This window comes from Acanthochromis polyacanthus, chromosome 16 (genome assembly GCF_021347895.1).
Source record: "Acanthochromis polyacanthus isolate Apoly-LR-REF ecotype Palm Island chromosome 16, KAUST_Apoly_ChrSc, whole genome shotgun sequence".
Lineage (NCBI taxonomy): Eukaryota > Metazoa > Chordata > Actinopteri > Pomacentridae > Acanthochromis > Acanthochromis polyacanthus.
The window spans coordinates 10,614,321-10,639,717 of NC_067128.1; the positions used below are offsets into that span (position 1 = coordinate 10,614,321).

The following is a 25,397-nucleotide window of genomic DNA, read 5'->3' on the forward strand; positions in this document are numbered from 1 at the left end:
TTCCCTGGCCAAGACATAGTCTGGCCCACAACCTCTCATCAAACTGCAACTTGTCATCTGTGCACTGTGGATCATTTGTTAATTAGGTACTAACTCTAATGTAAGAGCATTCTCCAAAATGTAGACTGATTCTTTTAAAAATGTGGAGTATGGATGGAAGGTTTTATTGACATGTACATTTCAATTTTGATTTGATTTGGATCTGTCTCCATCTGCTTTCTCCTTTTAATTCTGTTTTTAACCTCTTCTCTCCAGACTCTTTGTGAAGAATGTGAATCCTGCGGTTCCTCTCTGGCCGAGTTAGGAGTGGCTGTGCAGGAGTTTGGGGAGCAGAACCCTCTGCTGTGTAAGCAACTGGGTGACGCTGTGGCTAAATTTACAGAGGTGCAACGCCACACCACACAGCAGGCCCAAGACAGAGCCAACAGACTGAAGAAGGTGAGATGGGCATCCAGTTCTGTAGACCTCCCCAAAGACACATTTCTAACAGTGTTTTATGTCTTGAATTGCCAGAGTATAGAGTGAGAATCAAAAAATTCTTGAATTAATTTCCTTCCTTGTCTTTATTGTTTTGTCTTTTTGGTCTTTGCTTCTACCCGTGAACAGGCAGAAAGACAGGTGGATGAATATCAGGGCATGAAGGCATTCATTTTGGGCTGGACAGAAAAAGCTCAGTCCCTGGTCACCGGTAATATCATCTGGAGCTCTGCCTTCCAGCTGCAGGAGCAAATTCGAGCACACCAAGTGAGTCCTAATGAGTCTCACAGCAGGGAGTGTAAAGAGCTGCAAGATTTCTTAAAGCTGCTGTCGTGTTGTGCAAAAAAAGAAAAACAAACGCATTGTGTGTGTTTCTACAAAAATAAATAGCACTCTTTCCTGCATTAACCTATTAAATGTGATGGTACCCCACAAATCTGGAGCTAATTAGATTCACACACTTATTTGATTTCCAGTGAAATGTCATCCTTTGCTCTGTGTTGGCCAGCCTTAATTAGTATAATTGCACAACAGATAAGGCTCCTCTCTTTGACTTGTAATTTATGTTCCTTTGGTGACAGGCTCTGCTGCGGGAGTGTCGAGGTCTCCATGGTGACTTGGAGGCCATGCGGGAGAGGGAGGGGCAGCTGGCAGATGTGTTGCAGACGGAGGGGTGGAGCCAGCAGGTGAAACACCTCAGCAGACGCACAGAAGAGCTGCAGCAAACTGCCAAGACTCGCCTCCAGAGTCTGCAAGATGCAGCTAAGGTAGATACACATTAGAAGAGTCAAACATTGGTAACGCCTCCTCATTTTTTTCCCCACTTACTGTGATCAAATGATCGTCATTTCTGTTAAACTGTCAAAAATTCCACCTCATAAATCCAAACCTTTTGATGCATAACAAGAGGTGCACATCCTTTCAGAGCCACAATGCAACATTGCCCCCTTATGGTCACTCTCCAAGTATTACACCATCATAATGGAATGCTCTGTTTTAAGCTGTGTCGAAGTAATCAGTTACGCTAATCTGATTGTCATGCAGCTGGTTCCCACATGACAGTCTGTTGCTGATTGTTGCTAATAACATTGTGGATTCGAAATCTGTTTACAATTCCTCCTGCGAGTTATATTTTTGTCTAGGTCTACACTGCAGAGCACAAGCTTAATTTGCAGCGTCTTGTAATTTCGTTTCATTCCCATTAAATACATCTAGCTCGGTTAGAATTTGCAAATGAATGTTTCACACAGCTCACTATTCAGAGCTCCAACTAAACTGGAAAAAAAAAAAAAACTTTTTGCAGGATTGAATGCCTAAAAAACTAGATCTGCATCAGCACTAATGATTTTGATTATCTGTTTTGCCCAAGTCTGATTTTCACTTTGAAAAGAATCTACATTATTAGTTTATGATAAATGTTAGATGTTACTTTGCCCACATGTGCTTTCCTTTCATATGCTATATCTGGATCTTTCCTAAGGACATGTTGCGTCTTGAGGCAGAGGTAAAGAGCCTCCATGCTGCTGTAGACCAGATCCAGGTCACTCTTGCTTCCCCTGACCTCAACAAGCTCAGCCTCAGAGAGCAGCTCACACAGAGACAGGTAAACAATTTACAATTAAAGTAGATTCAGAGGGGTACTTCATATCCACAGTAAACATTGTGTGCTTACAGTTGCATTATGATATTGACTCAGAACTTGCACCAGTTTACGTGCAAATTTTAGACACAGTGTTACTTAATTACATGCTTGACAGTTCTTTGTTTTAACTAACATCTCTTTATTCTCCTGTAAGCGTCTGCTGGTGGAAATGGAGGGCTTTAAGCAGCAAGTGGCAGCGGTACAGCAGTGTCAGAGCGCCCTCCGGCTACCAGAAGAAGTAGTGGCCAGTCTGCCGATCTGCCGCACAGCTCAGAGTCTGCAACAAGAAGCTAGCCAACTGCAGCATACAACAATACAGCAATGCAACATCCTGCAGGTAGAGGGCAGTCCTTGTGTTATGAATACTGCTGGTCAGCTGTCAGATATGTAGCCAAAGGTGAAGACTTAACCTTTGGCTACATATCTGGCAAATGATCTACTTAACTGTTCAATGAATAGCAGAGCTTAGAGATAATTTAATTCTGGAAATGGATTACATCACCAGTCAGTGTGATAAGACTCCCAAGATCGTGCATTTTTGTATTATATTATATTTCTTAACCTAAATCATCAAAATTGCTAGATTGCCAATCAAGTAGATATACAACAAGAACATCTAAGCAACCGAGAAGAACTGTGTCACTTTACTTGATCACCTGTTGGAGTGGATGCTCTCAGTTCTGCTTGTGGTGTCACAACAAGCCTTCTCTGGAATGTCTGTCTTTTCTTTCCGCCTCCATCAGACTGGTGTTTTCCTCCATTCCTTTGGTTCTGAGCTGATTTTGCTGTTAAGCTACTTGTTGTGAAGACGAGCCTTCAAAGGGAAAGACACCTAAAGCATCTCAGCCACTTTATTCAAACACATTTGGTCAAACCAGAATTGAAATGAATAGCTTGTCATGTTCTCGCATTGTTCTGACTCAGAGTCAAATTTGAGATAAACTGCTTATATACATACTGAGATCCAAACGCTTACGATAGTGTTCTGAATTTTGTCATAGGATGACTGTAAACAGAAGAAGTGCTTAAGTATCAGCAACATGTAAGATTTTATATTTGAAAATGCTGTCTGTTTATCCTGTTCTGATAAATGCCACGAAAGAATAAGCATGTGGACGCACTTACTGACAGATATGGTACATGTAGTAATCAGCATCATTGTAGTTTTGTGGCATATAAAAGGGAAGAAATTACTCGACTCAGATGACTTCTGTAGGTGACACTGACCTTCGACGTCCCTGTGAAAAGAGGCAAAAGAAATGATCATTTACCTACAGTGATCATTTGTTGATGTTTTACTTTCTTTCTACCAAAGACATTTTATTTCGTCTTTGACAGGAAGCTGTGGTGCAGTATGAGCAATATGAACAGGAGGTGAAGAACCTCCAGAGATTAATCGAGGAAGCTCACCGCATCATTCAGGACCGTCCTGTCTCCACCAGTAACATACAGGAACTTCAGGCTCAGATACACCACCATGAGGTACGAGAGGACACAACACACACTTGTTTCTTATCTTTACAGCTTTTATGTAAGTGTTATACAACATATCCGCAAATTAAACAAAGAGCTATTGCTCTAAGATTTTGTGACTTGCTTGAAGGGATTTCCTCCCATTCAGACTTAAGAGCAGCTGTGAGATTGGACTTTGAGCAACAAGGCCTCGCTCCGAAAAGTATCTGATGCAGTTAAGTACAGGGCAGTGAAGTTCTGCTCTGCCTGACTTGGAAAACATTTACTTTGCTTTCAATCAATCAGTCAATCAACTTTATTTCTAAAGCACTTTAAAAATCGACACTGTCGACCAAAGTGCTGTACATGTTAAAACAAAAATAAAATAAATAAAATACAAATAAAATAGTGTGAGCATAAAAATACGACATAAAACACAGGTTGTACAATAAAAGCCAGCTCTAAGCTGAGCCATACGCCAAGTTAAAAAAATGCGCTTTTAAAAGAGATTGCCAATCTGATATGTAGTGGGAGTTCATTCCACAATCTAGGAGCAGCCACAGAAAAAGCACGATCCCCTCTCGATTTCTTTTCAGTCTTTGGCACCACCAGTAAAACCTGATCTGCTGACCTCAGTGACCGAGATGGGATGTGCTTTGTGTGCAGCCACTGTGACACTGAAACAGAAAGCAACTTATTGCTAACTCTACTCAAAGTTCATATTGCCTAAAATATCATTGTATAGTCTATCATGTTCTATAAAAAAACAGCCCCACACCAAAGATATTATATTTACACTGAAATGGTGTCTAGTCACACAATGCACAGCTTGTTATGACAAGATAGCCCATGAACTAACAGCAGCACAATAGAGTTTCATTTAGACTGACTGTAGATGATCGCCACACATCAGAATGTTAACAAATCAGATGGCAGCATGTTTCTTGTAGAGCTCTACAACTTTCTCATTTTCCCTGTCCTCAAAAGGCAATATGTTTGACACTTGAGGAAATGACGCTGATGACGACTTCCACTTTTTAAAGCATCAAAAAGCTGAAAGAGAGAAACAGAAATTGAGTCATTGTGTATTTCCTGTACTGTTACTGCATAAAAGAACAAAATAAGAGAAGTTATAACAGCAGGAAATTTACAGTGCATCTTAAAATAGTTGTTGACAACCCTTATGACTAAGCCAGAGTGTACAGTAGTCATTTAGACATTCAGCCGTCTTGATTGAAACTGAAAGGGCTTTTAACTGATTTGTGCACTATAGAAATCACACAATAAATGCATATAAGATTAATCCCTTTTAACCGTACATTTTTCAAACCATGCCATCGTACATAAATTCTTGGACAGTATTGTGTTGTGCCTCTGCAAGCCCAACACAGGCGCATTCCTCCTTTTATCTGATGCCGCATATAAATATAATCTGCACAGATAGATGCCATCGCTACAGTTTTCACCTGAGCTATTCGAGCCTTGTGCTTTCTGCAGTTTCATTTTGCTGAGTAAGTGCGTTTGATCTCCCATGCGGAGAGCAAGATCGAGAAGGGGGGGGGGGGGGGAGTAGCAAAAACCTGCAGAGAAGCAGAGACAGCACATCTTTTTTATTACATTTTAACTTTACCCCTGCATGATTCTGACAGATTATCTATTTTCAGAACTGCACAAGGAAGATATGAACTGAGGTGTTTTTTGTAGATATTTTATTGTTGCTGCAGTCTCTTTATTGATATTGAGTGGCTTGGCTGTATGTTTATGTCTAAGTTTGATCTCTAAGCTGAGCAGAGAGCTGCAAGTCCACTGGCCCAGTTAGTCACATGACCTGATTATCAGTGCATTCACCATCTGCGGGACAGAAGGAGCAGAGGGCCAGGAGGAGGAGGGAAGTAAGGGCTGGACCCAGTCTGCCTGCTCGTAGCATAGCTGTAATTTGATGCCATCTCTGTCATTCTTCCTCCATGAGCACTCCCTCTCTCCTTGCGGCTCTCTTTTGTTGAAAGGAATCTGCCCATAGATTGGCGGAGCAGGGAAGCAGCCGGCACTGGAGGGGGGAGGTGTGGACAGTGAGGTCACTTCCTGTTTTTCCTTGCCGTTTGTGTATGTGTACGAGAGGGAGTGTCTGAGGGATTTTGAACTATTGCTGCGAGGTTCTCTGCCTCAACCAAACATCCTGTCTGTTAGCCTCACCACCGATCTGAGTCACCCGCCTCTGTTCTGCTCCGATTGGTTTAGAGATACAGAAGAGAGAGACAGAGAGGGGAGAAAAGAGAGTGAGGCAGTGCTATTCTCTTTCTACACTTACACGCTGAAGCCAAAAGCGAGAGACCAGGGAGAGAAGAGAATGCGTTCGCTCCACTTACTCCCATCTAACCGGCACCACATTCAGCGCTGAACCAACTCAGTTTTACAGGATCCTATTTAGCTGGGAACTATTGATCTTCTGTTGTGGACTGAGCTACACTCTCCTTATCCTGAGGGTGGTGGTGTTTTCTGTTTGGGGGGATGTTTTGACAGGAGCTAGCCCAGAAGATCCGTGGCTACCAGGAGCAGATCGCCTCGCTCCACTCCAAGTGTAAGATGTTGACAGTGAAGGCCAAACACGCCACCATGCTGCTGACTGTCAGCGAGGTGGAGGGCCTTTCAGACGGCATGGAGGAGCTGAGTGATGAGGAGCTGCCAAGCGCTGTAGCCAACATCACCACAGCTGCCACCAAGCAGCTTCCTGCACACCCCTCTGTAGTCATGGTGAGTGGCGAAGCAGTTTTCGGATTCCCACACATGTGCAAATTGAATGGCTTTTGTGCGCATGTGTACTCATCCATGTTTGTGTTTGTGTTTGTGTCTGCATATGGTTTCTTAGGCTCTGTTCCTCTGTTGTCTGTCAAAACCACAGCTTCTCAAAGTACAATTCAGGGATCCCTACAGGTCATTTTGGCGTCTCTAGAGGATTCATAGAGTTTATTTCACGACAATGTAATTAGCTTACTTATCCATAAGTTATCCCAAATTAGAGGACATCTGATGACAGTTACGATTACAGGATTAACTCCTTTTATTTACTCTTCTTATTTCTGTGGTAACAACTGTAGAGTTATATCTGTATAACTAAATTCCAAGGTAACAACCCTAACCCTGAACTAAACATGTGTCTCATGACAAGTAAATATATACAGTGCTTCCCCAAAGGCAATAAAAGTAACGTGAGGAGGTTTTTAAAATACAGCGAGAAGACACAATAGTGTTTGACAATCAGTTTATGTCATAGTAAGTCAAATAAACAGAAAAGTCACGTCAATATGTGGTGTGATCACGTAGCTTTAGGCAGCTATTCAAGGCTCTTGGCTGCTCCATCTTGGAGATCTTGCCACAGTTCATCTGTGGATTTAGGCGTCTCGTTTGCTTCGGTCTCTTCATGTAATCCCAGACTGACTTGATGATGTTCAGATCAGCTCTGTAGAGTCCTGTGCTGAAGGAACCATCTTCTTTTTGTCAGTAAAGATAGCACTTGAAGAATCTGACTGTATGCTTGGGGTTGTGGTCATGGTATAGAGTGAATCTGGGATCGCACAGCCCAAGTACAAATCAGGATATGTGATGGATGAGAATCTGAATCTCTGAGATGCTTAACATTTTTGCACAGTACTGTATCAGGTTCTAAATTTCCTATATTAGTATTTTTTGGGGGGTTCTCTCTTGTTCTGTGTGTGATTTTGGTATTTCACACAAATAATCTGCGCTTCTCTCCCTCATCTTATCTGCATTTCAAGTGTTACTGTCTTGGCTGTCTTCTAAAGTGTCTCACTGCAGGAATATCTTGCTTTGTCATTCACTTCGCTTCATATTCGACTGAATCTGTCTGCATGCTACCACCGTATGTCATCCTTTAGCGGTTCTTTGTGGTGTGTTTCGTCTCTCAGCAGGCCAGGAAACAGGATATTACTGCATGTGTGTGCGTTAGCCGAGCATGACAGGTTTGTGTGTCTAGTAATGGTGGAGATAAACGTGTTTCATGGACTGCTGATATCCTTGAGTTCTGTCTGTTTAACATAGTTTTCATGTCATCATTGTTACCACAGTGCAGCTAGAGTGCTGCTCAGTTTCAATGAAGCTCACTGTATAGAACCACTGAGTTTCCCACAAACGTCGGTGTGCTGATGTTCTTTGTTGCGTTGCATTGCATCATAAACCCGGGAAAAAGTCCTCCGAAGGTCCTGAGTCGGTAGACCGAGTTCTGCATTAACTGCCAAAAGGCATCCCAGTTGGGCTTGGCTCACATTTCAGCTCTGCCTCTCTACTGAAGCATGCAGGCACACTGACAACTGTGCTACTTCTAGGACAGCTGCTGCTGTGTTCACCAGGCCCAGGCTCTGTGAGATATGACATGCTGTAGCTTTCTTTGTTTAAGTTTAGACCTTTATACTAATGGGAATTTCCATTAGACAGCATCTTCTTAATGTCCATAGGGTGGTGTTCTTTTTTACTTTAAACATACCAGTTTTAACAGTACTTCTTTGTCAAACTATGTGAGTGATCTTGTTCTACATTTTCAAGATTCCTGTTAAAACATTGAAGAAAACATTAAAACTTTCCTACAATATGGACGGTGTTTAGGTGCCAGTTAAAAAAAGAATTATACTTTTGATGAAAAGGAAATTACTGTGGTTCTGAAACTGTAGCTCTGTGGTATGTTTGGATAACTGTGTGGTGTGAACAATCACTGCATGTGTGATCGTCGGTTTCCTGGTAAGGGCCATTCCTTTACCCTGATGTATTCAATGAAACAGCCGGGTGGCTCATCCACTGGCAGTGAAGTCTGCTGTTCATTCATTCTAGCGCAGAGCAATGCTCCAGTGAATTATGCCCCAGTAATGCTGCGCTACAGCAAAAGCGTTGCAGTGTTTAATGTGATCTGATGGGCCTCCTTTCTGTGTTATTTGATTACTCACTGTCTACTTAATCAGCAAAGTGTGTGCTCACTGCAATCTACCTAACCTGCACTTCCCCATTAATTTTTATATTCTTTTCTTCTCCCTGTTCATTTTTCTCTCTCTCTGTCTCCTCACTCCTTTGATCTGGTTGTTTTCTGTTTCGTCTTCCTCCCTTTATTCCACCTGCTTCTTTGATGTGTGTGTTTTGTGTGCGGTGTGTGTGTGTGGTCAGATGACAGCCGGCCGCTGCCACACACTCCTCTCCCCTGTGACAGAGGAGTCAGGGGAGGAGGGAACCAACAGCGAGGTCTCCTCTCCCCCTGCCTGCCGCTCCCCCTCTCCGGGGGCTAACACTGACGCTCCTCTTAACCAGGTACTGCAAATCCCCCCTCCTAATCTCCAAAGCCCTCCAGCACTACCGGGCCTGCCCAGCTTCCATACAACTCGTGTCCGTCTTACATATTACACCTCAAATTTTCTGTCATCGCAATCATCATACGAAGTCACCATCTTAACGTTTGAAGTAAAAATGTCCATCTTAAAGCGTCAGCAAACCAATATTTTGTCTTCTGTATCTTCTGTTGAAAATAATTAAAAACTGTCATTTACCATTTTACATGTTCTTCCATTCAGTTACACTGATGGATACTTCTACTGCAGATTTTAAATTTAACCTTCTAAACCCTGATTAGTTTCTGAACATGCTTCTTTGCTCCTATCACATTTTTACTCACTGTGGGCTAATTTTTCACTGCAATGTAAGGAAACGGCACAACCATGGCTTGAAGTAGAGATTACTCAGAGATGTCTTTGGTGCAGTATGACAGTTACAATTGTGAATGCTAGAAAAAAATGTAACTCCACAAACAATATATATATTCTACATACATTTTTAATTTGCTTCCATATTGATTTTTTTTTTAATGAGCTGTGTGGAATAAAGGGATTTTGATGCAGTGTCACATTTTTAAACTTAGATCTGGCAAAGATTTTTAAGAGATTCTTTGTGTTTTTATAGTTTCTGGCTCTTATAAATGGCATAATTTTGGTAATTAGGGTTTAGAGAGTTAGTTTTAAGATATTATTGCAACAAATACCTTCATCTTACTGTATTTCTGTCAATATATGATTTTAAAAGTATTAACTATGTGACCGAATTACCAGTTAAGATGGACATGTTATTTCTGCATCCCAACCCTTCCATTGTCTCCACCACCACTTCAAGCTGACTCCCACCACCAAACAATGTCCTCCCCATCTGCGCCGCAATCAATACAGTGTATTGTGTGTTTGAGGCAGCTGGAGAGCTGTTGTGTTGTCCCTGCTTCTGTTTTTATCAGCACTATGTTTACATATTTACTTTGCTGAAGAAATTTTCTTTGCTGCTTGGGTTTTCGCTGTGATAACAATGAAGAGGTGGCATTTTCCAAGCATAGCGTAGATGCAGTAAAGCAGAAAGCATGTTTGCGCAGCCTTTTACTTATGCTGATGCAGCAGTGAAACAGCAGAACGTTGTTGGTCCAAGAGAAATAGCAAAGGTCATTGTTGCGTTTTTTTGTTGTTGTTATTATTGCGAAATACAGGATTTCTGTCTTGTGACGTGTCATTGTGGTTCACTGTTTTAAGAAGAAAATCTGTTAAGGTCAAAGGCAACTGGGAAATTAGAAAACTATACATGGAAGGTATAATAGTGGAGAATATAACTGAATCTAAAGTCAAAACATCAGACAAGGAACCTAAGAAATTTTACTCACAGCTCATAGACAGTCCTCACTAGTCTTAGATTTTGAGAGAAATCCTTTTTGTGGCGGTGTGAATGTGGTAGCTGAACCTACCATTACAGAGAAATACCATAACCATTAAATCATAGCTCTTGACTTCATTTGCCATTTCAGTTTAAGTTTCAAGAGGAAATGTGACATCCTGTAAATTTCTTAACACATTTTTATTTGAACTGTTGCTATTACTTTATTCAAAATTTGTGCATTATTAGTAGCATGTATGTTCACCAATACATATTCGGCATATTTGCTCCAAATGTGGCGATTTAAAGTCATTGTTTGTAGTATGTTTGGGGACATCAGGACATATCAGATATAGAATACGCTGTGAATGTCAAAAAGCGAACGTTCATCGCTCTGACACACTAATGAAGCCCACACTCACTGTGTCGTGCCACAGGGTCGAGGCACACTAAACCGAGCACCGCTCCAGGAACTGTATGACCCATCTCTGGAAACCAGCGCTGCTAATTTGGATGACCTGCAGAGATCCTGGGAAACACTCAAGAACGTGGTACGTCGGGTTCATTCAGCTAAATGAGGTCACAAAAAATATCACTATGTTATACTTGCACACAGTGGTGGAAAAAAAGTTTTCCGACAACTCATATATTTGCAAGTATATTGCATTAAGAATTTATTTTAGTACAATCACAGCCATGATACTGAACAAATCCTAAACAAAGTCATTAAATCTTTAAATTGATTGGTTCCATAGAAGTAAGAAATTTTGAGTATTGGGTCGTTCTGGTGGAATTTAGTTTTGTTTTTCTTGTTGACAATAAACAACAAAAATCTAATTTGTATTTGTTTGTGTCTGTCTAATGCAGCCACACCTTTTGAAACCCAAAAGAGATTTTTCCACAAATATTTCATGATAATATTTAAGATTGTGTAAAATTTTAAGAGTGTTCAAAAACTTTTTTTTCTGTCACAACTACAAAATTTTGGCGTGACTGAGTCAAGAACAGGATTAAGAAATCCACATAGTTACTTTTAAGATTGTAGATTTGTGACACTATTAGATTGTTATGAAAGTTATCACAAAAATGTATCATAAGTTTGTCTTTGTCTCTCATCTTTAGCAAGACTACAGTATAGCCAATTTTGGACTGAAACTTGAGCCTCAGATCTCACATTAGTTCTGGCTTCTCCAATCACAAGACAAACTCCATCTAACGCCTTGATTTTGCAATCATTTCTCTCTTGTCACAGATCAGCGAGAAGCAAAAGAGCCTGTATGAAGCTCTGGAGCGGCAGCAACATTATCAGGAATCTCTCCAGTCCATTTCCACTAAGATGGAGTCCATCGAGGGGGCGCTCAATGAGGGCCTGGAGCCCAGCAAGACCCCTGAGAGTCAGATGGCTGCACACCAGGTTAGAGAGAGCTGGGGATGTCACAGGGGTCTGGAGGTATTGGAAAAATTGTATTCATCCATTGTTTAAAGCAGAGGATCAAAGTACAGTACATTTAATAATAGTGAAAGTAGCAGCATAATATATGAACTGTTGTCATTAAAGAAGAAAGGGGACATCTCTTCGCGCAAAGACAAAGATGACAATAAACAAGCCCACTCTGGGAAAACAGAGAATGACTGAGGGGTTTAATGTTGCCTGAGGCCGTGCAATGGTTGCACAAACTGCATGGCACTGTTCTCTGTTGCTATGCCAACATCACAGCTATGGCCGATTCAGTTCCTTTTTGTAACACCACTGTCAGGCAGTTTGGACAAACTCTCTTTTGCTGCCCTCTCACTGTCTGCTTTTCAGCCCTTTCTTCATTATTTCTCATCAGCTCTCTTTCTTCCAACAGATTTTTTTTTTAAAATTTGACCTTTCACATATTTGTAATCGCTGTCCGTCTAGGCTCTGATGGATGAGATCCTCATGCTGCAGGATGAGATTGGTGAGCTGCAGACATGTTTCTCAGAGGAGCTGGCAGACAGCGACAGTGATGGGGATGCTGGTGACCAACTGGCCCTTCAGTCCACTCTCACTGTGCTGGGAGAAAGGATGGCCACCATTCGAATGAAGGCTTCTGGGAAGAGGCAGCTGCTGGAGGTGTGTGCTGGAAAATGTCCTGGATTCTCAGATCTTTTTTCTAGTGTATCTTGCGCCTCTGTATACTCTCTTTGTTTTAAACTGCTCATGAGCTTTATCTAGGAATATTAACACGTGACATTTGCCACTACAGGAGAAACTAAGTGAACAGCTAGAAGAGCAGCGACAGGAACAGGCGCTGCAGCGTTACCACAGCGAGGCAGAGGAGCTCGACCACTGGCTGCTAAGCACTCGGGCTACTCTCAGCTCTGCACTTCAGCCCCAAAATGAAGACCTGGACATGGAGGAGCAGCTCATCGACTGTCAGGTGAGACTGGCATTTTTGCTCTCAAATATTTGAGCAGTGAAAACATTTGAGCTTGGTTTATCAAGAATAAAAGTGACAACTTCTCCTATCCGGAGTTTTTCCTCAGCTGACACAGTTGAGGAAAACTTCTTAATTGGGATTCCAATAAGTGGCTAATGCACAGTAAGAATGAATGAATGCTGCTGTTCTGTTTTTGATGAAGCTGTCGAATGCTAGATTGAAGTGTTGTTAAACTGTTCCAGAACTAGTGCCTATCCATGGAGTCATTCTCTTGGTATCATATTGTCATTATTTTCGTCGCATGTAAACTGTTCAGTTTATTCTCAGCAACCAGAAAAAATGAAGAGATTTTACAGAATATCTGAATGCTGTAAAACAGAACAGAATAGGAGCCATTTATTGTCCAAAAAAGACACTTCTTTAGGATTAAGACTCTGGGATTAGGATTAGGGCCCGACCTTACTCGTCCTCAAACATTCTTTCGTCAGGATTGCTCCCCTACTCAGACATGTTTCCATGGTAACATTGCTTTTATCTGTGGGGTAATTAGCATCCGTGGCTAAACGGTAGCAGCAGTGGCCACAGTCATGTCCTTGTAAAGATTCTATTCAGGGTTTTGGTAGGAAGCGATGCTTTTTACTGGGTGCCTAAGTCACAGTTGTGTCACTGTCAAAGGCTTTTATATGTATGAGACAGTTTTGAATTAGGTTGATCTTGCATTGCGCATAGAAACAATTGTCAACAAATATTGTCAATAAATATCAAATATGATATCAAATACATCAATATCTTCAGGCTAGCGTCCCTGGTCTTTGAGATCTCGATGCTGTAATAGAAAGCTACAACATTGTTTTTTATCACAACCTTGTGGGGAGTCAAGACAGATGCTAAATACCGATATTGTAAATAATCTACATCTGCAATACATGTGATCTAACTGACTGAAATGATATAAATATATGTTTTATCATTCATCACAGGACACTCCACAGTTGGCTTCTTAGCAGTAATAATGTTAGTTCTGTTGCTCAGGCAAAGTAAATCAGAGTGTTGTAGTTTATTCGTAGCAGCTGGGAGACAGTAAGCTGATTATAACTCACATATGCCTCCTGTGGCGCTCAGGTCTAAAGGTCCTGCACATGCAGATCTCATCTCCACGGGGTAAAAACTGTCTGCAAGCATAGATTATTTCAGTATAGACACACTGGAAAGGACAAAATGTGTTACAGGATATGACCTTAGAGAAATATGGAGGCGAGAAAAGCACCAAAGTGGAGGAACTTGGGCTGGCAGGGAGGAGTAAAATCATTGAATAACAACTTACAATAAGTAATGATCAAAGAAACGTTTTCATTTAAGTGTGATACCAGATGAGTAAGGTTTGTGCTTTAAAGTATGTTTTTTTTTTTGTATTTTTTATTCTCAGTTTTAGTTGATTTTACCTTGTTAGGTATTCAAACAATCACAGCCTGTTCATTTAAACAGAAGAAAATCATCTCACTGTAAGCAGCTTTAAAAACCACTTAAGCGTAGTGTGTCATCAGTCCATGCAAAAACTTCCCAAGTCCAAACTTGAGGCACACATTGCATTACCCTGTAGCAAACTCTACTTATTTTGCCGTTGCATCAGTGAGAACAAAAAAACAAAACCTACAAAAGCTATTTTATCCTGGGCCAAAAAATAGAAGGAGCTGTTTTGAAATTTAAATTACAATACTATAAGGAGGCTTTTGGGTAGAAAGAGGAGAGAACTGAATGATTAGAGCAACAGCTCGAGACGGAAGGGAACGGGCTATATGAAACACTGTATTGCATGAAAATGTTCTGAGGAGAGTGTCCTCTCCATTCCAGCTAAGAGCCCTTTTATCCCTTTCTGAAAGAAGTGACACAACCTTAACCCCCCTCTTTTCCATTTCTATACACTTGTTGGTACTTTTCACACTTAGTCTGGACATGGAAAGGGAGGGCCTCTTTTACTCTTGTTTCTTTTCAAATATTAAGTAAAGGACTGAGGGAAATAGGTTCCGCCTGGAAGACATAATGACGTGTTGAGTTACAAAAAGATACTGCTTTATTTTTATCAACTGCATCTCTTTGTGTTTTTAGAACATGCTGTTTGAGATCGAGCAGAAGGTATCCTACTTGTCAGAGCTATCCGTCCACAGTGAGAGCTTGCTGTTGGAGGGCCGGGCTGAAACCAAAGGAGAGGCAGAGCAACTTTCACTCAAACTGCGCTCCCTCAAGGATAGCCTGATGGAGCTGCAACAGATGCTGCAGGACAAGCAGGTTGACATACAGGTGAGATATTGTCTGTTTTGTTTTCCCACGATTTAAATTCATCTCTCTGTATCCGTGCATTCAGTGTCCGAACCATCCAAAGGCCCACACATTTTTCAGCCTATCTGCCTCTGTGTCATTTAGCTTGTGCTGTGCTGCATTATGTTGAATTGGGTTACAGAGTCAATGGTAGTATTGTGCAGAAAGTACTAAAGGTCATTTCATGTTCCTTCATAAAAGTCCACTGTTTTCTACTATGGAACAACAACAACAGCCTGTGTGTCTCACAATAGGCCTTAGACACTAGACAAAAGGATGCTAACTCATCACATGCAAACACTAAATGCGGTGCTTCAGGTGTGTTTCTGATGACACAACATGACCTTTTTGCTCTGTGTTTTATGTCCCATTTGAGCAAAAACATGTTTTCCTCTGTCACATCTCAGATTTCACTGAAACGTATTAACAAAGACAGTTCCATGCATTTTCATTGCTAGCCAAGCTTAACATAACTTTTGGTTACAGATGACATTACTTAACCAATTAAACTCAGTTTTTTTATTGTTGAGATACTACAGTTACTTTTTAGGCAATGTGAACTGCTGACAGCAATCTATATTTCAGTATTTTTATTAGTTCTTAGGACTTGCACAGTACTTTAATGTTTAATAAAACAGATTCATGTCAACGTCTTTAATGTCTCTTCTAAAAACATCACTTTACTTTGGTGATAAAGTCACCTGGAAGTAAAAGTGATGGCAGAAACTAAACATCGTTGTTTTAAACTCTCTTCTTACCCTTGGTATCTATCTGTGTCCCAGGGTTCATTGCAGGAGCAGGAGGACAGTGACCCAGACTCATCTCTGTCCCAGAGTCCTAATGTTCAGGACTGGCTGTCTCAGGCCCGCTCAACACGCACACAGCAGCACCACGACAACCTGCTTCGACAGAGGGTAAGACTGAAGCTGAACTTTTGTATCTTTTTACATATATTTAACTTGCCTGTGCAGAGCCAGTCTTAACTGCTTTGCTTCTGACTACCTCATGTGTAGTTTTTAAACTAAATCAGTTAAATCTTGTAGATGAGTCTCATACAGGTCTTTTGTATTCTAGGAGCTACAAGAGCAAGTTGCTGAGCAGAGGAGGCTACTTCAGTCTGTTGCCAGTGTTGGGGAAGAATTACTCAGCCAACAGACCACTCCCAATGGGGACAGGTAATTATACTGAGTGCCCACAGCTTTTGGTTCACATGCTCTAAACTACAGGTAGTACACAAGTGAAAATACCAATATACAGTACACTCGAGTCACACTTCTCCACACTTCTATTGGCTGAGTTTTGGACCTATATTAGTCAACAGACATGTTTATGCCATGTTGAATTCATTGTGGCTATGTTCCATCCTTAAAAAAATAATCCAGAAACAATTGTTTTGATGTTTTCCAATCAGGATTTTGACTACAATGCAGTTTTACACAGCACAGCTTAAATCGCCTTGCCTTGCCAGGACCAGATATTAGTTTTAAATGACAACACCTCTGCTCCTTCTTACAGTGAGATGTCCATCCCTGGTGGAGTGTTGCTGGAAACTGAAACCTTGTCTCCTCTGGACCAGCTGAGACTGAGATGGGAAAACCTGAATAAAGATCAGAGCACAAAGCTGCAGCTCTCTCTCAGTTCCCTGGAACAAGACCAGCTTAGCCCGGTATACACACTAGATGCTATGAATTTGTATTTTCTCAATTATATTTTGTTTTTCTCAGTGTGAAGTTTTTGAATAAATGTTGTTAAATTTGACCTACATTAGAAGGACTTTTTTTAAGGTTAATGTGTATTTTGTTGATATGTTTTCCTCCTCTTCTGTAATTTCACGCTGTCATTGTTATGTTTGTTGCCAGTCAGACCTTCATACCTTTCTTATATATCGCTCTTTGCAGGTTCTCCACCGGTCCCGTCTGTCCAGTCCCAGTGTTGTGTTCAGGGGCGAGCCTGTCAGCCAGGACTCTCGCTCTCCCAGAGCTTTGTTTGAGGCCTGTAGCCAGAGCCTGGAGCTAATCGCTCAAGAGGTGAAGTGCAAATTTTCTTGTTCTAATCTCTGTTTACTTATGCTACTGCAGGGATTTTTGCATGTTTAACCAAAAACAAAAACATCCTTACTGACAGCTTTCAAGGCATGGAGTAAATATTTATTATTTTCTCCTCACAGGCAACGGGTGGTGAGAATAAAGTGGCAGTGTCTTTTGGAGGCGCAACAGTACAGCAGGACCTATATGCTGCAGTATCAGCAGCCTCCACCTGGTTAGATGCTGCTGAGAATCAGCTGCTGTCTGGTCCTGTGCTGCTGTCTGAAGACACCGAGACACAACTCTCAAATCTAGAGGTAGGATCAAACAAAAACAAGGATCAGTTTTATTCACATATAAAGATATAGAATAGTTTGACATGTAAATCACAGCAGGAAATGAATGCTATATTATTACATGTATGTTTATTTGCTACTCGTCTAGAATTAACTCTGATCATTTGTACAGTACTGACACTGTAAACAGAGGCTGTTGCAGATACAATAACAAGCATAAGCAACCAGCACTCTGGTGGAGACATGTACCAACTCACTACTGCTGCTCTGTCCAGGGTCTGAATAAACAGCTGAAGGAGATAGCAAGGGAGGTGAACCAGTACAGAGACCTGCTGAGTGGAGAAAAGGGGCGGCTGTGTGGAGGAGAGGAGCGAGCTCTGATGGAAGACACACTCGAGGGCCTACAGGAGAGGATGGGCCTGCTGAACTCTGCCCTGGAGCAGCACTGCGACAGCATGAGGGACAGGCTGCAGGAGCACTCGACATTCCAGGTCTTAAAGCTACACTGTTACTCCGCCAGTATGATTTTGATTCAGGTGGTGTTTTGATGTGTCTTGTTAATGATTAGGGAGGCCAGCTTCATTGCTGTTGTCTTTACTATTGTTTCTGTTATTTCATCAGAATGAGCTGAGGCTGCTGTTCACAGCCCTGACTGAAAGTAAACACCACTTGCTGCAGAAGATGGCTGGAACTTCAGACAGACCTGTATCCAAACAGATAGAGGTATGACACCAAAGAACAGCAGATACACAAGAATAAAAGTATATTTAAGATGCCTAACAAACTTCTACGGAGAGATTTCAAATGAGTATGTTGTGTCTTTTGTAGACGTTGTCAGAGGTGGAAGAAACTCTGAGGGAGTTTGAGCAGAGACTCACTGAGCTTAAGACCAGAGCAGAGGCACTCCAGTCTGATCAAACCTCCAACCAGGAACTACTCAAACTACAAGTACTGTCCCTTTTCTCTTCAATAGTACTCCTAACATTTCAGCACTGTAATAGTCATTGTTTGACATATTGATAACTCTTCCTAGGATGCGTATGAGGAGCTGGTGCTCATGGTGGGCTCTAGACGGAGTAGCCTGAACCATGGCTTGTCTCTGAAGGCTCAGTATGAAGCTGCACTTCATGACCTCACTGACCTGGTGGACACCGCTCAGGACAAGATGGCTGCTGACCAAAAGATGACTGTGGCATCTGTCATAGAGGTCCAGATGTTATTGGACAAACACAAAGTAAGGAGGAGTAGATTTTTTTAATTGCTAAAATCTTGCTTTGCCCACTTCTTTTCTAACATTGTCTTTAAAACATGTTCTCCTTGAATACAGGAGTTTTTCCAGGGTCTGGAATGCCATATGATCCTCACACAGACATTTTACAGTAAAGTGTCTGGTCTGGTGGTACAGAGGGAAAGCCAAGCCCTGGAGGAAACCATGGCTTTAGCTCAGAGTGTGCTCAAACAGGCCCACAGGAGGGGAGTGGAGCTGGAGGGAATCCTGGAGGTGGGAATAACAATGAATTATAAGGAAAAGTATCTGTGCAGTTTCATTCAGTTCTGCTCCAAGTGGAGCAGAGAACAGAAAATATAGTAGATAAAATACTGTTTTGTTTCTCCCCTCTCTCTCTCTGACAGTCATGGAGCAGGCTCGTGGAAGACTATCAGGCTCTGTGTAGACAGCTGGAGGCTGTGGAGTGCAGCATCCCCACTGTAGGTTTGGTGGAGGAGACAGAAGAGAGACTTGTTGAAAGGATCAGTCTTTACCAGGTCAGCACCTTTATACAAACTACACACACATAACATCACAAATAAATGCATCCATGCAGTTTCAAAATCTTACCAACCTTAAAATCTTTTGTCAAACATGCTTCTTAGAGAACTGAATTTTTAAGTAGTCAGATATTAACCTGTCCTCCCCTCTTTTTGTAGTGTCTGAAGGCCAGTCTGACGGAGCATCAACCTCAGCTGTACCAGGTTCTGGAGGAGGGCAAGAAGCTTCTTCTGTCCGTTGGCTGTTCAGACTTGGAGAACCAGCTGACACAACTAGGAGAGCACTGGCTCTCCTCCACCACTAAGGTCAACAAAGAGCTGCACCGCCTTGACTCAACACTCAAACACTGGAGCAGGTCAGAGTCTGTGGTTGCACAAATCTTTGAATCAATTATATTGTTTTTGTGCGTCAGTAATCCAGTTTGTGACGCAGAGAAGCTGAGTATGCTGAACTCACAATAGCCTCTGCGTATAGTATTTCCTGTCCTTCTTCGCTGTTACCATGTAATCAAGACGAAAATGCCAAAGAATATCCCTTAGATCTAACATAATTTGTCCTTTTTAAATCACAGGTACCAGAGTGAGTCAGCAGAGTTGAGCCACTGGTTGCAGTCGGCTCTGGACAGGCTGGAGTTTTGGACAACACAGTCAGTGACCGTGCCTCAGGAGCTAGAGACTGTCAGAGATCACCTCTGTGCCTTCTTGGTCAGCTATGTTATCACATCAGCCACAAAAATATTCCAGTTATATTATTGATTATAATTCATTATATCTATTCACCGTTTTCAGATCAGTTTATTGAATGAACAGTCAAAATGTAACTTCTGCCACTGTTTTATCTTTCTTATAGGAGTTTTCCAAAGAGGTGGATGCGAAGTCATCTTTGCGTTCTTCTGTGCTAAGCACAGGCAACCAACTTATGCGATTAAAAAGGGTAGATACTGCTGGCCTGAGGACAGCGCTGGGCCAAATCGACACTCAATGGGCTGAGCTGCTGACTCGTATCCCTGTTGTACAAGAGAAGCTACACCAGGTCTGAGAAAGGCAGCTGTTACACGTTAATGACCCTAGTATTCACTACTTTTTGTTAACATTGTTTTCTTCAGAATGAATTTTGTACAGAACTCAATATTTGGTCAGATTTTTTTTTTGGTTTCCAGTGGTAATTGGTGTTGCTGTTGACATGGTACAGTTGATAATGCTGTATTAGTTACGTTGTACCGTTGTAATCCCTCTCCTCTGGGCCATCAGCTGCAGATGGAGAAGCTGGCATCACGGCATGCCATCACAGAGCTGATGAGCTGGATCTCTCTCATGGAGAACATTATAGAGGAAGACCAGGACAAGATCATGGGAGCTGTGGGCTCAGAGGTGGTCCAGAGTTTCTTGCAAAAATACAAGGTAAAAAAAAAAAAATCAGTCTTCCTTAAAAAAGTGTTTGTGCCAAACCACCTTTTTTTGTTTCTGTCTCCCTCATCACATCTGTCTCACCTTTATTTAACAGGGTTTCCGTATAGATCTGACCTGTAAACAGTTGACTGTGGACTTTGTGAACCAGTCAGTGCTGCAGATCAGCAGTCAGGATGTGGAGGGGAAGCGCAGTGACAAAACAGACTTTGCTGAGAAGCTGGGAGCTATGAACAGGAGATGGCAGATACTGCAGGGGCTTATTGCTGAAAAGGTAATGTTTGAAGTGTAGTTAAAAGTTTGCTATTATTGCACTGTTAAATTGTCCTGCTCTATTTACTTACTTACTTATTTTGGATTTTAGATTCAGCTTTTGGAAGGACTTGTGGAAGGTTGGTTAGACCATGAAAATGGAGTCCAGGCTCTGAAAACCTGGCTGACATTACAGGAGGAGAAATTGAAGAAGAGACACAGGATAGAGGATGTAGCATCGGTGCAGAATGCACTTAAAGACTGTCAGGTAGAGACACAGCATGCCCAGACATACCACACATGATTGAGTTTTTTTAGGAACTCTGTAACATTTTCTCAAAATAAAAATATGTTGTTCTCGCAGGAGTTGGAAGAATTAGTGAAAGAAAAAGAGAAGGATCTAGAGAAAGCAGAAGAACGAGGAAACGCTCTGATCCAGGATAAGAAAGGTGCAGCCTGCTCTGTTGTGAAGGAGACCCTCAAAGGATTGAATCAATCCTGGGCTCATTTGGACCACATGGTGAGTTTCTCACATCCCTTGTCTACATTTTGAATGATTCCTGAGTTTTCCCACACTTACACATATTTGTCCTTTATCATTCCTATCAGATAAGTCAGATGAAAGTGAGCCTGCGGTTGGTGCTGGAGCAGTGGACGTTGTACAGGCGAGCTTCTGAAGAAATTAATGGTTACCTGATGGAGGGAAGGTATTCTGTGTCCAGGCTGCACCTCCTTAATGGATCCCTTGAGGCGGTTCAGCAGCAGGTGGAGAGTCTGGAGGTGAGGAGTGAAAATAAACAGTTTTCTGGAAAAGTTGCACATTCCTGAAAAAAAAACATCTATGTAACAGTGGAGGAATTGTAAACTTTGTGGGTATCTGTGCGATTCAGAACCTGCAGGACGAGATGGATAAACAGGAAAGCAGTCTGAGGAAGTTTGGCTCCATAACCCACCAGCTACTGACCGAGTGTCACCCCTCCGTGGCTGAAACACTCAACAGAGCACTCCGGGACGTCAACATCAGGTAATAACTAAAAGACATCTCTCAGTCTCTTTAAATTTGAATTGCACTGAAAATTTTAAGTGTAAAACAATAACTGTGTTGATCTCAGGATTTCTTATTCTCTGCTTCAGGTGGAATCTTCTACTAGAGCAGATCTCAGAGCAGCTGAGGAGCAGTAAGGCCTTGCTGGGACTGTGGCAACACTACAGGTCATTGTATGGCCAGTGTGTGGCAGAAGTTCAGAAACAGGAGGAACGTGCTGATCGCCTGCTGAGGAGCGCCACTGACAGGGAAATCACAGAGGAGGAGAGCAGTGCATGGATAAAGGACTGCAATGTGAGTAGAGATAATACAGTGAAGTGTAGCTGTCCAGCATATGACCTTGTGAACATCTTTTAACCTAACAATTTTTAAAAAAATCTTCCAGGGTCCCATCCTCGTGTTAAATTAATACTACATCCACATTTTGTGTGGTGAGATTTTTCCCGCTCAGCCTCAATCTCCTCTCTAAGGAACTGGAAATAAGCTCCTAAACTGCTTGTCAGCTCACTCCGAGGGTTCACAAAGCCTCTACCCCTCTGCAGAATACCAAATTGCACCCCATCCTTTTGTCTGCCTAAATGTAGATTCACAACACAATCTAACAAAAGCCTTTAGAGACAGAGACTGCAGAGGGAAAGACAGGCCCCTGATTTACACTACAGGGGTCTCCTGGTGTCACGCTGGGCTTGTAAGACCATACTGGGCGACATCTAGAGACACACAGTTGTAACACCACAAGCAGACTGTTACTCTGACAAATGATCACTGATGCAAACCGTTGCCAGACACAGTGGTCTTTGCTGTTGCATCGGCTGTTTAAGATGTTTTTCATTTGTTTGTTTCATTATTTGAAGTAACAGTGTACAGCTCAAACTTAACTGTCCTCCACTTGATTTGTATCTTTAGTTCTTTGGAAGGTCAGAACAAAAAATAGCAACATAATCACAAACAATACAGAATAACAGCAAAATGCAAAATTATATAGAAAAGAACACACAATTCACAACTACACACAATAGCGCAATGCAAAGTATGCTTGTCAGCTAAATGCAACTCATGAAAACACAGTATTTGTTCTGTTCATTTGTGGTTTTACAAAATAGTTATTTTCATGATGTTCTAGAAAAGGAACAAATAGGACCCTCTGGGTGAAAACCACACATATTTTGAATATGACAAGGTTTACATTACAAATTGTCATATGCTAACTAATCGAACTCTCTTCCCATTCTCCTGTTTCTTCTGATGCTATGTCAGGAATGTCTTGGTGACCAGGACCAAGTGCACCAGTCCCTCCAGCAGCTGCTAGCATTAGGGGAACAGCTGAGGAGCCAAGTCGACGCCTCTTCCTCAGCATCCCTCCAGTCAGACCGCCTGTCGCTCACACATCGTCTGACAACACTAGAGCATGCCCTTCACAGGCAGCAAGAAGTACTGCAGGTAGGTTCGCAGGGATTGGTAGACACAGGCAGAATCAGGTTCATGTCACTTTTCCTACTATACATACACTACATATGTGAATTAAAGAATATGATCATTAGGTTATCACTTTGTATTAACACTGTGTCTGTCTGGCTTTTTCTAGTCTGGATCTCGGGCCTGTGAGGGTTTCAGAGAGCAGCTGGACACACTGATCTGTAAGGCTGCAGAGGCAGAGGAGGTGCTGAAGGAGTCTGACCAAGTCGGTTCACCAGACCTCACTGTGGTCCAGACACGTATCGAAAAACTCAAAGTATGAAAAATGCTGCTGAGAAGTGGTCATGTAATATGTGTCTGTGCAGCGAAAATCTTGAATTTGCTTGAATTCATGTTTTTCTCTGTCTTAAATTTGACTTGCGTGACATGTTTGTTCCTTAGACTGCCCAGCTGACAATGTGTAATGAAATTTTTCCAGGTTCACCTCTTGAAGCTGAGCAGTTTATCCCCAGACCTGGAGCGTGTGAATGAGTTGGTGTACAGGTTGCCAGTCAGTGACAGAGATGTTAAACGGCTGCAGAGTCTCAACAGAGCCTGGGCCACTCACTCTGCTCACCTCACTGAAAGGCTCAGGTAGCTAAAACCTTCATATTTCATTTGTTTGCAGTGGCACTGTAAACTCTTAATGCTAAATAACCACCACACTGCAAACCCAAGAAAAAAACTAAATAAATGCAAAAAAAAAATTGTTTTTAAATTGCAGAAATTCTGCATTTTTGTGTTTGCCCTTGAAACATGAAACTTACACCTTCTCTGTAACAAAAGCACATCAGCTGTCTTTTTACCAATGTGAGAGCTCATTAAATAAAGAAAACATACTGTGTTTTTATACTGCATAACTTTATGATAAGGTATAGTGTTTAATTTTTTGCATAGGCGTTAATTAAGGGTTTACAGATTCATGATAACATACTATTTACTGTCAGCCTTCAAGCCTCCTGGTATAAATGTCAGTGAATCATAAATAAATGGATGGTGGTGAGTCATGAAACATCTTTTTGCCATGATCATTTTCTTTTTTGAGTAAAAGGTCAAAAATCTTGGGAGGCAGAAAAAAATGTTTGCACTGAGCCTAAAGATACACTGTAGATGTCTGTCCATGTGTCTTCATTTTGATATGAAATATAAGCTTGGAAACTTGTAAATCATTTTTTATGTACAGCATAGTAAGTTATAAGAAATGTTTAGAGTTTATAGTGGCAGTTTTTAATGCATCTGTCTTCTTGTGTGCTGATGTGGATGTTTCTAATGTTTCTCTCTCCAGTAAACTGCAGTCAGTGTTGCTCCAGCAGCAGAGTTTCCTCCAGAAGTGTGAGGCCTGGATGGATTTCCTGTCTCAGACTGAACACAAGCTGGCTGCTGAGATCTCAGGCAACTACCAGAGTCTGCTGGAGCAACAGCGAGACCATGAGGTCAGAGGGTCGCTGTTTGTGTACAAGTACATGAATGATAGTAATGCGTGCTGTGTACTAAGTCCTGTCTTTGGTTGTGCACAGTGTTTTATTGGTATATGTATACTTGCAGCTGTTTCAGGCAGAGATGTTCAGCAGACAACAGATTCTTTACTCCATCATCAGCGATGGGCATTGTTTGCTGGACCAGGGACAAGTGGATGACAGGTGAATAAACACACAGTTCTGTATGATAGTTTTACCTGTCCCAGAAAAAATATATCCAGCTAACCATATTATTCTCACAGTGATGACTTCAGTGTGAAGCTGGCATTACTGAGCAATCAGTGGCAAGGGGTAGTGAGACGGGCCCAGCAGCGAAGAGGCATCATCGACAGTCTGGTCCGCCAGTGGCAGAACTACCAGGAGATGGTAGAAAAGCTGCTACGATGGCTTCAAGAAGTGACTCATGATCCAGATGTACATCAGCCGGGAGAACCAGTGGCACTGCAGCAGGCCAGAAACCTGTTAGATCAGATACAAGTAAGCACTGCTTAAAGCCTCATTGCCTTACTATTTTTTTTCTGGAAGTGTTTTATCTTAAATATGCCATGCTGTGCTATCTAAGCCAGGCACCATTCTAATTAAAATTAGGTTCCAGGTTTAACGGTTGGATTAGATTGGCAATTAGTTCAATAACTGATACTCCCACTTCACCTTAAAAGGAATTATATGTTCATACAGCTTGAATTTTTTATGAGGTCACTGA

General features: G+C 41.8%; 1 protein-coding gene across 1 annotated transcript in view; it reads left to right on the forward strand.

The window, feature by feature from the left end:
- The window catches only part of syne1a (spectrin repeat containing, nuclear envelope 1a), a 131,769-nt gene that overhangs the window by 80,400 nt on the left and 25,972 nt on the right, over positions 1-25,397 (forward strand). Inside the window, 40 exon segments of the mRNA XM_051960973.1 lie at positions 256-438; positions 607-744; positions 1,059-1,244; positions 1,958-2,080; positions 2,274-2,456; positions 3,458-3,601; positions 6,092-6,322; positions 8,738-8,878; positions 10,687-10,800; positions 11,502-11,663; positions 12,153-12,347; positions 12,481-12,654; positions 14,761-14,952; positions 15,753-15,884; positions 16,045-16,145; positions 16,486-16,636; positions 16,869-16,997; positions 17,138-17,311; positions 17,566-17,781; positions 17,912-18,013; positions 18,119-18,238; positions 18,324-18,524; positions 18,618-18,791; positions 18,923-19,054; positions 19,217-19,413; positions 19,630-19,762; positions 19,908-20,090; positions 20,309-20,458; positions 20,562-20,738; positions 20,829-20,984; positions 21,081-21,236; positions 21,326-21,496; positions 21,607-21,740; positions 21,851-22,055; positions 23,019-23,201; positions 23,347-23,493; positions 23,656-23,810; positions 24,502-24,649; positions 24,762-24,856; positions 24,937-25,171. Of these exon segments, the coding sequence (XP_051816933.1) occupies positions 256-438; positions 607-744; positions 1,059-1,244; positions 1,958-2,080; positions 2,274-2,456; positions 3,458-3,601; positions 6,092-6,322; positions 8,738-8,878; positions 10,687-10,800; positions 11,502-11,663; positions 12,153-12,347; positions 12,481-12,654; positions 14,761-14,952; positions 15,753-15,884; positions 16,045-16,145; positions 16,486-16,636; positions 16,869-16,997; positions 17,138-17,311; positions 17,566-17,781; positions 17,912-18,013; positions 18,119-18,238; positions 18,324-18,524; positions 18,618-18,791; positions 18,923-19,054; positions 19,217-19,413; positions 19,630-19,762; positions 19,908-20,090; positions 20,309-20,458; positions 20,562-20,738; positions 20,829-20,984; positions 21,081-21,236; positions 21,326-21,496; positions 21,607-21,740; positions 21,851-22,055; positions 23,019-23,201; positions 23,347-23,493; positions 23,656-23,810; positions 24,502-24,649; positions 24,762-24,856; positions 24,937-25,171 (6,423 nt within the window).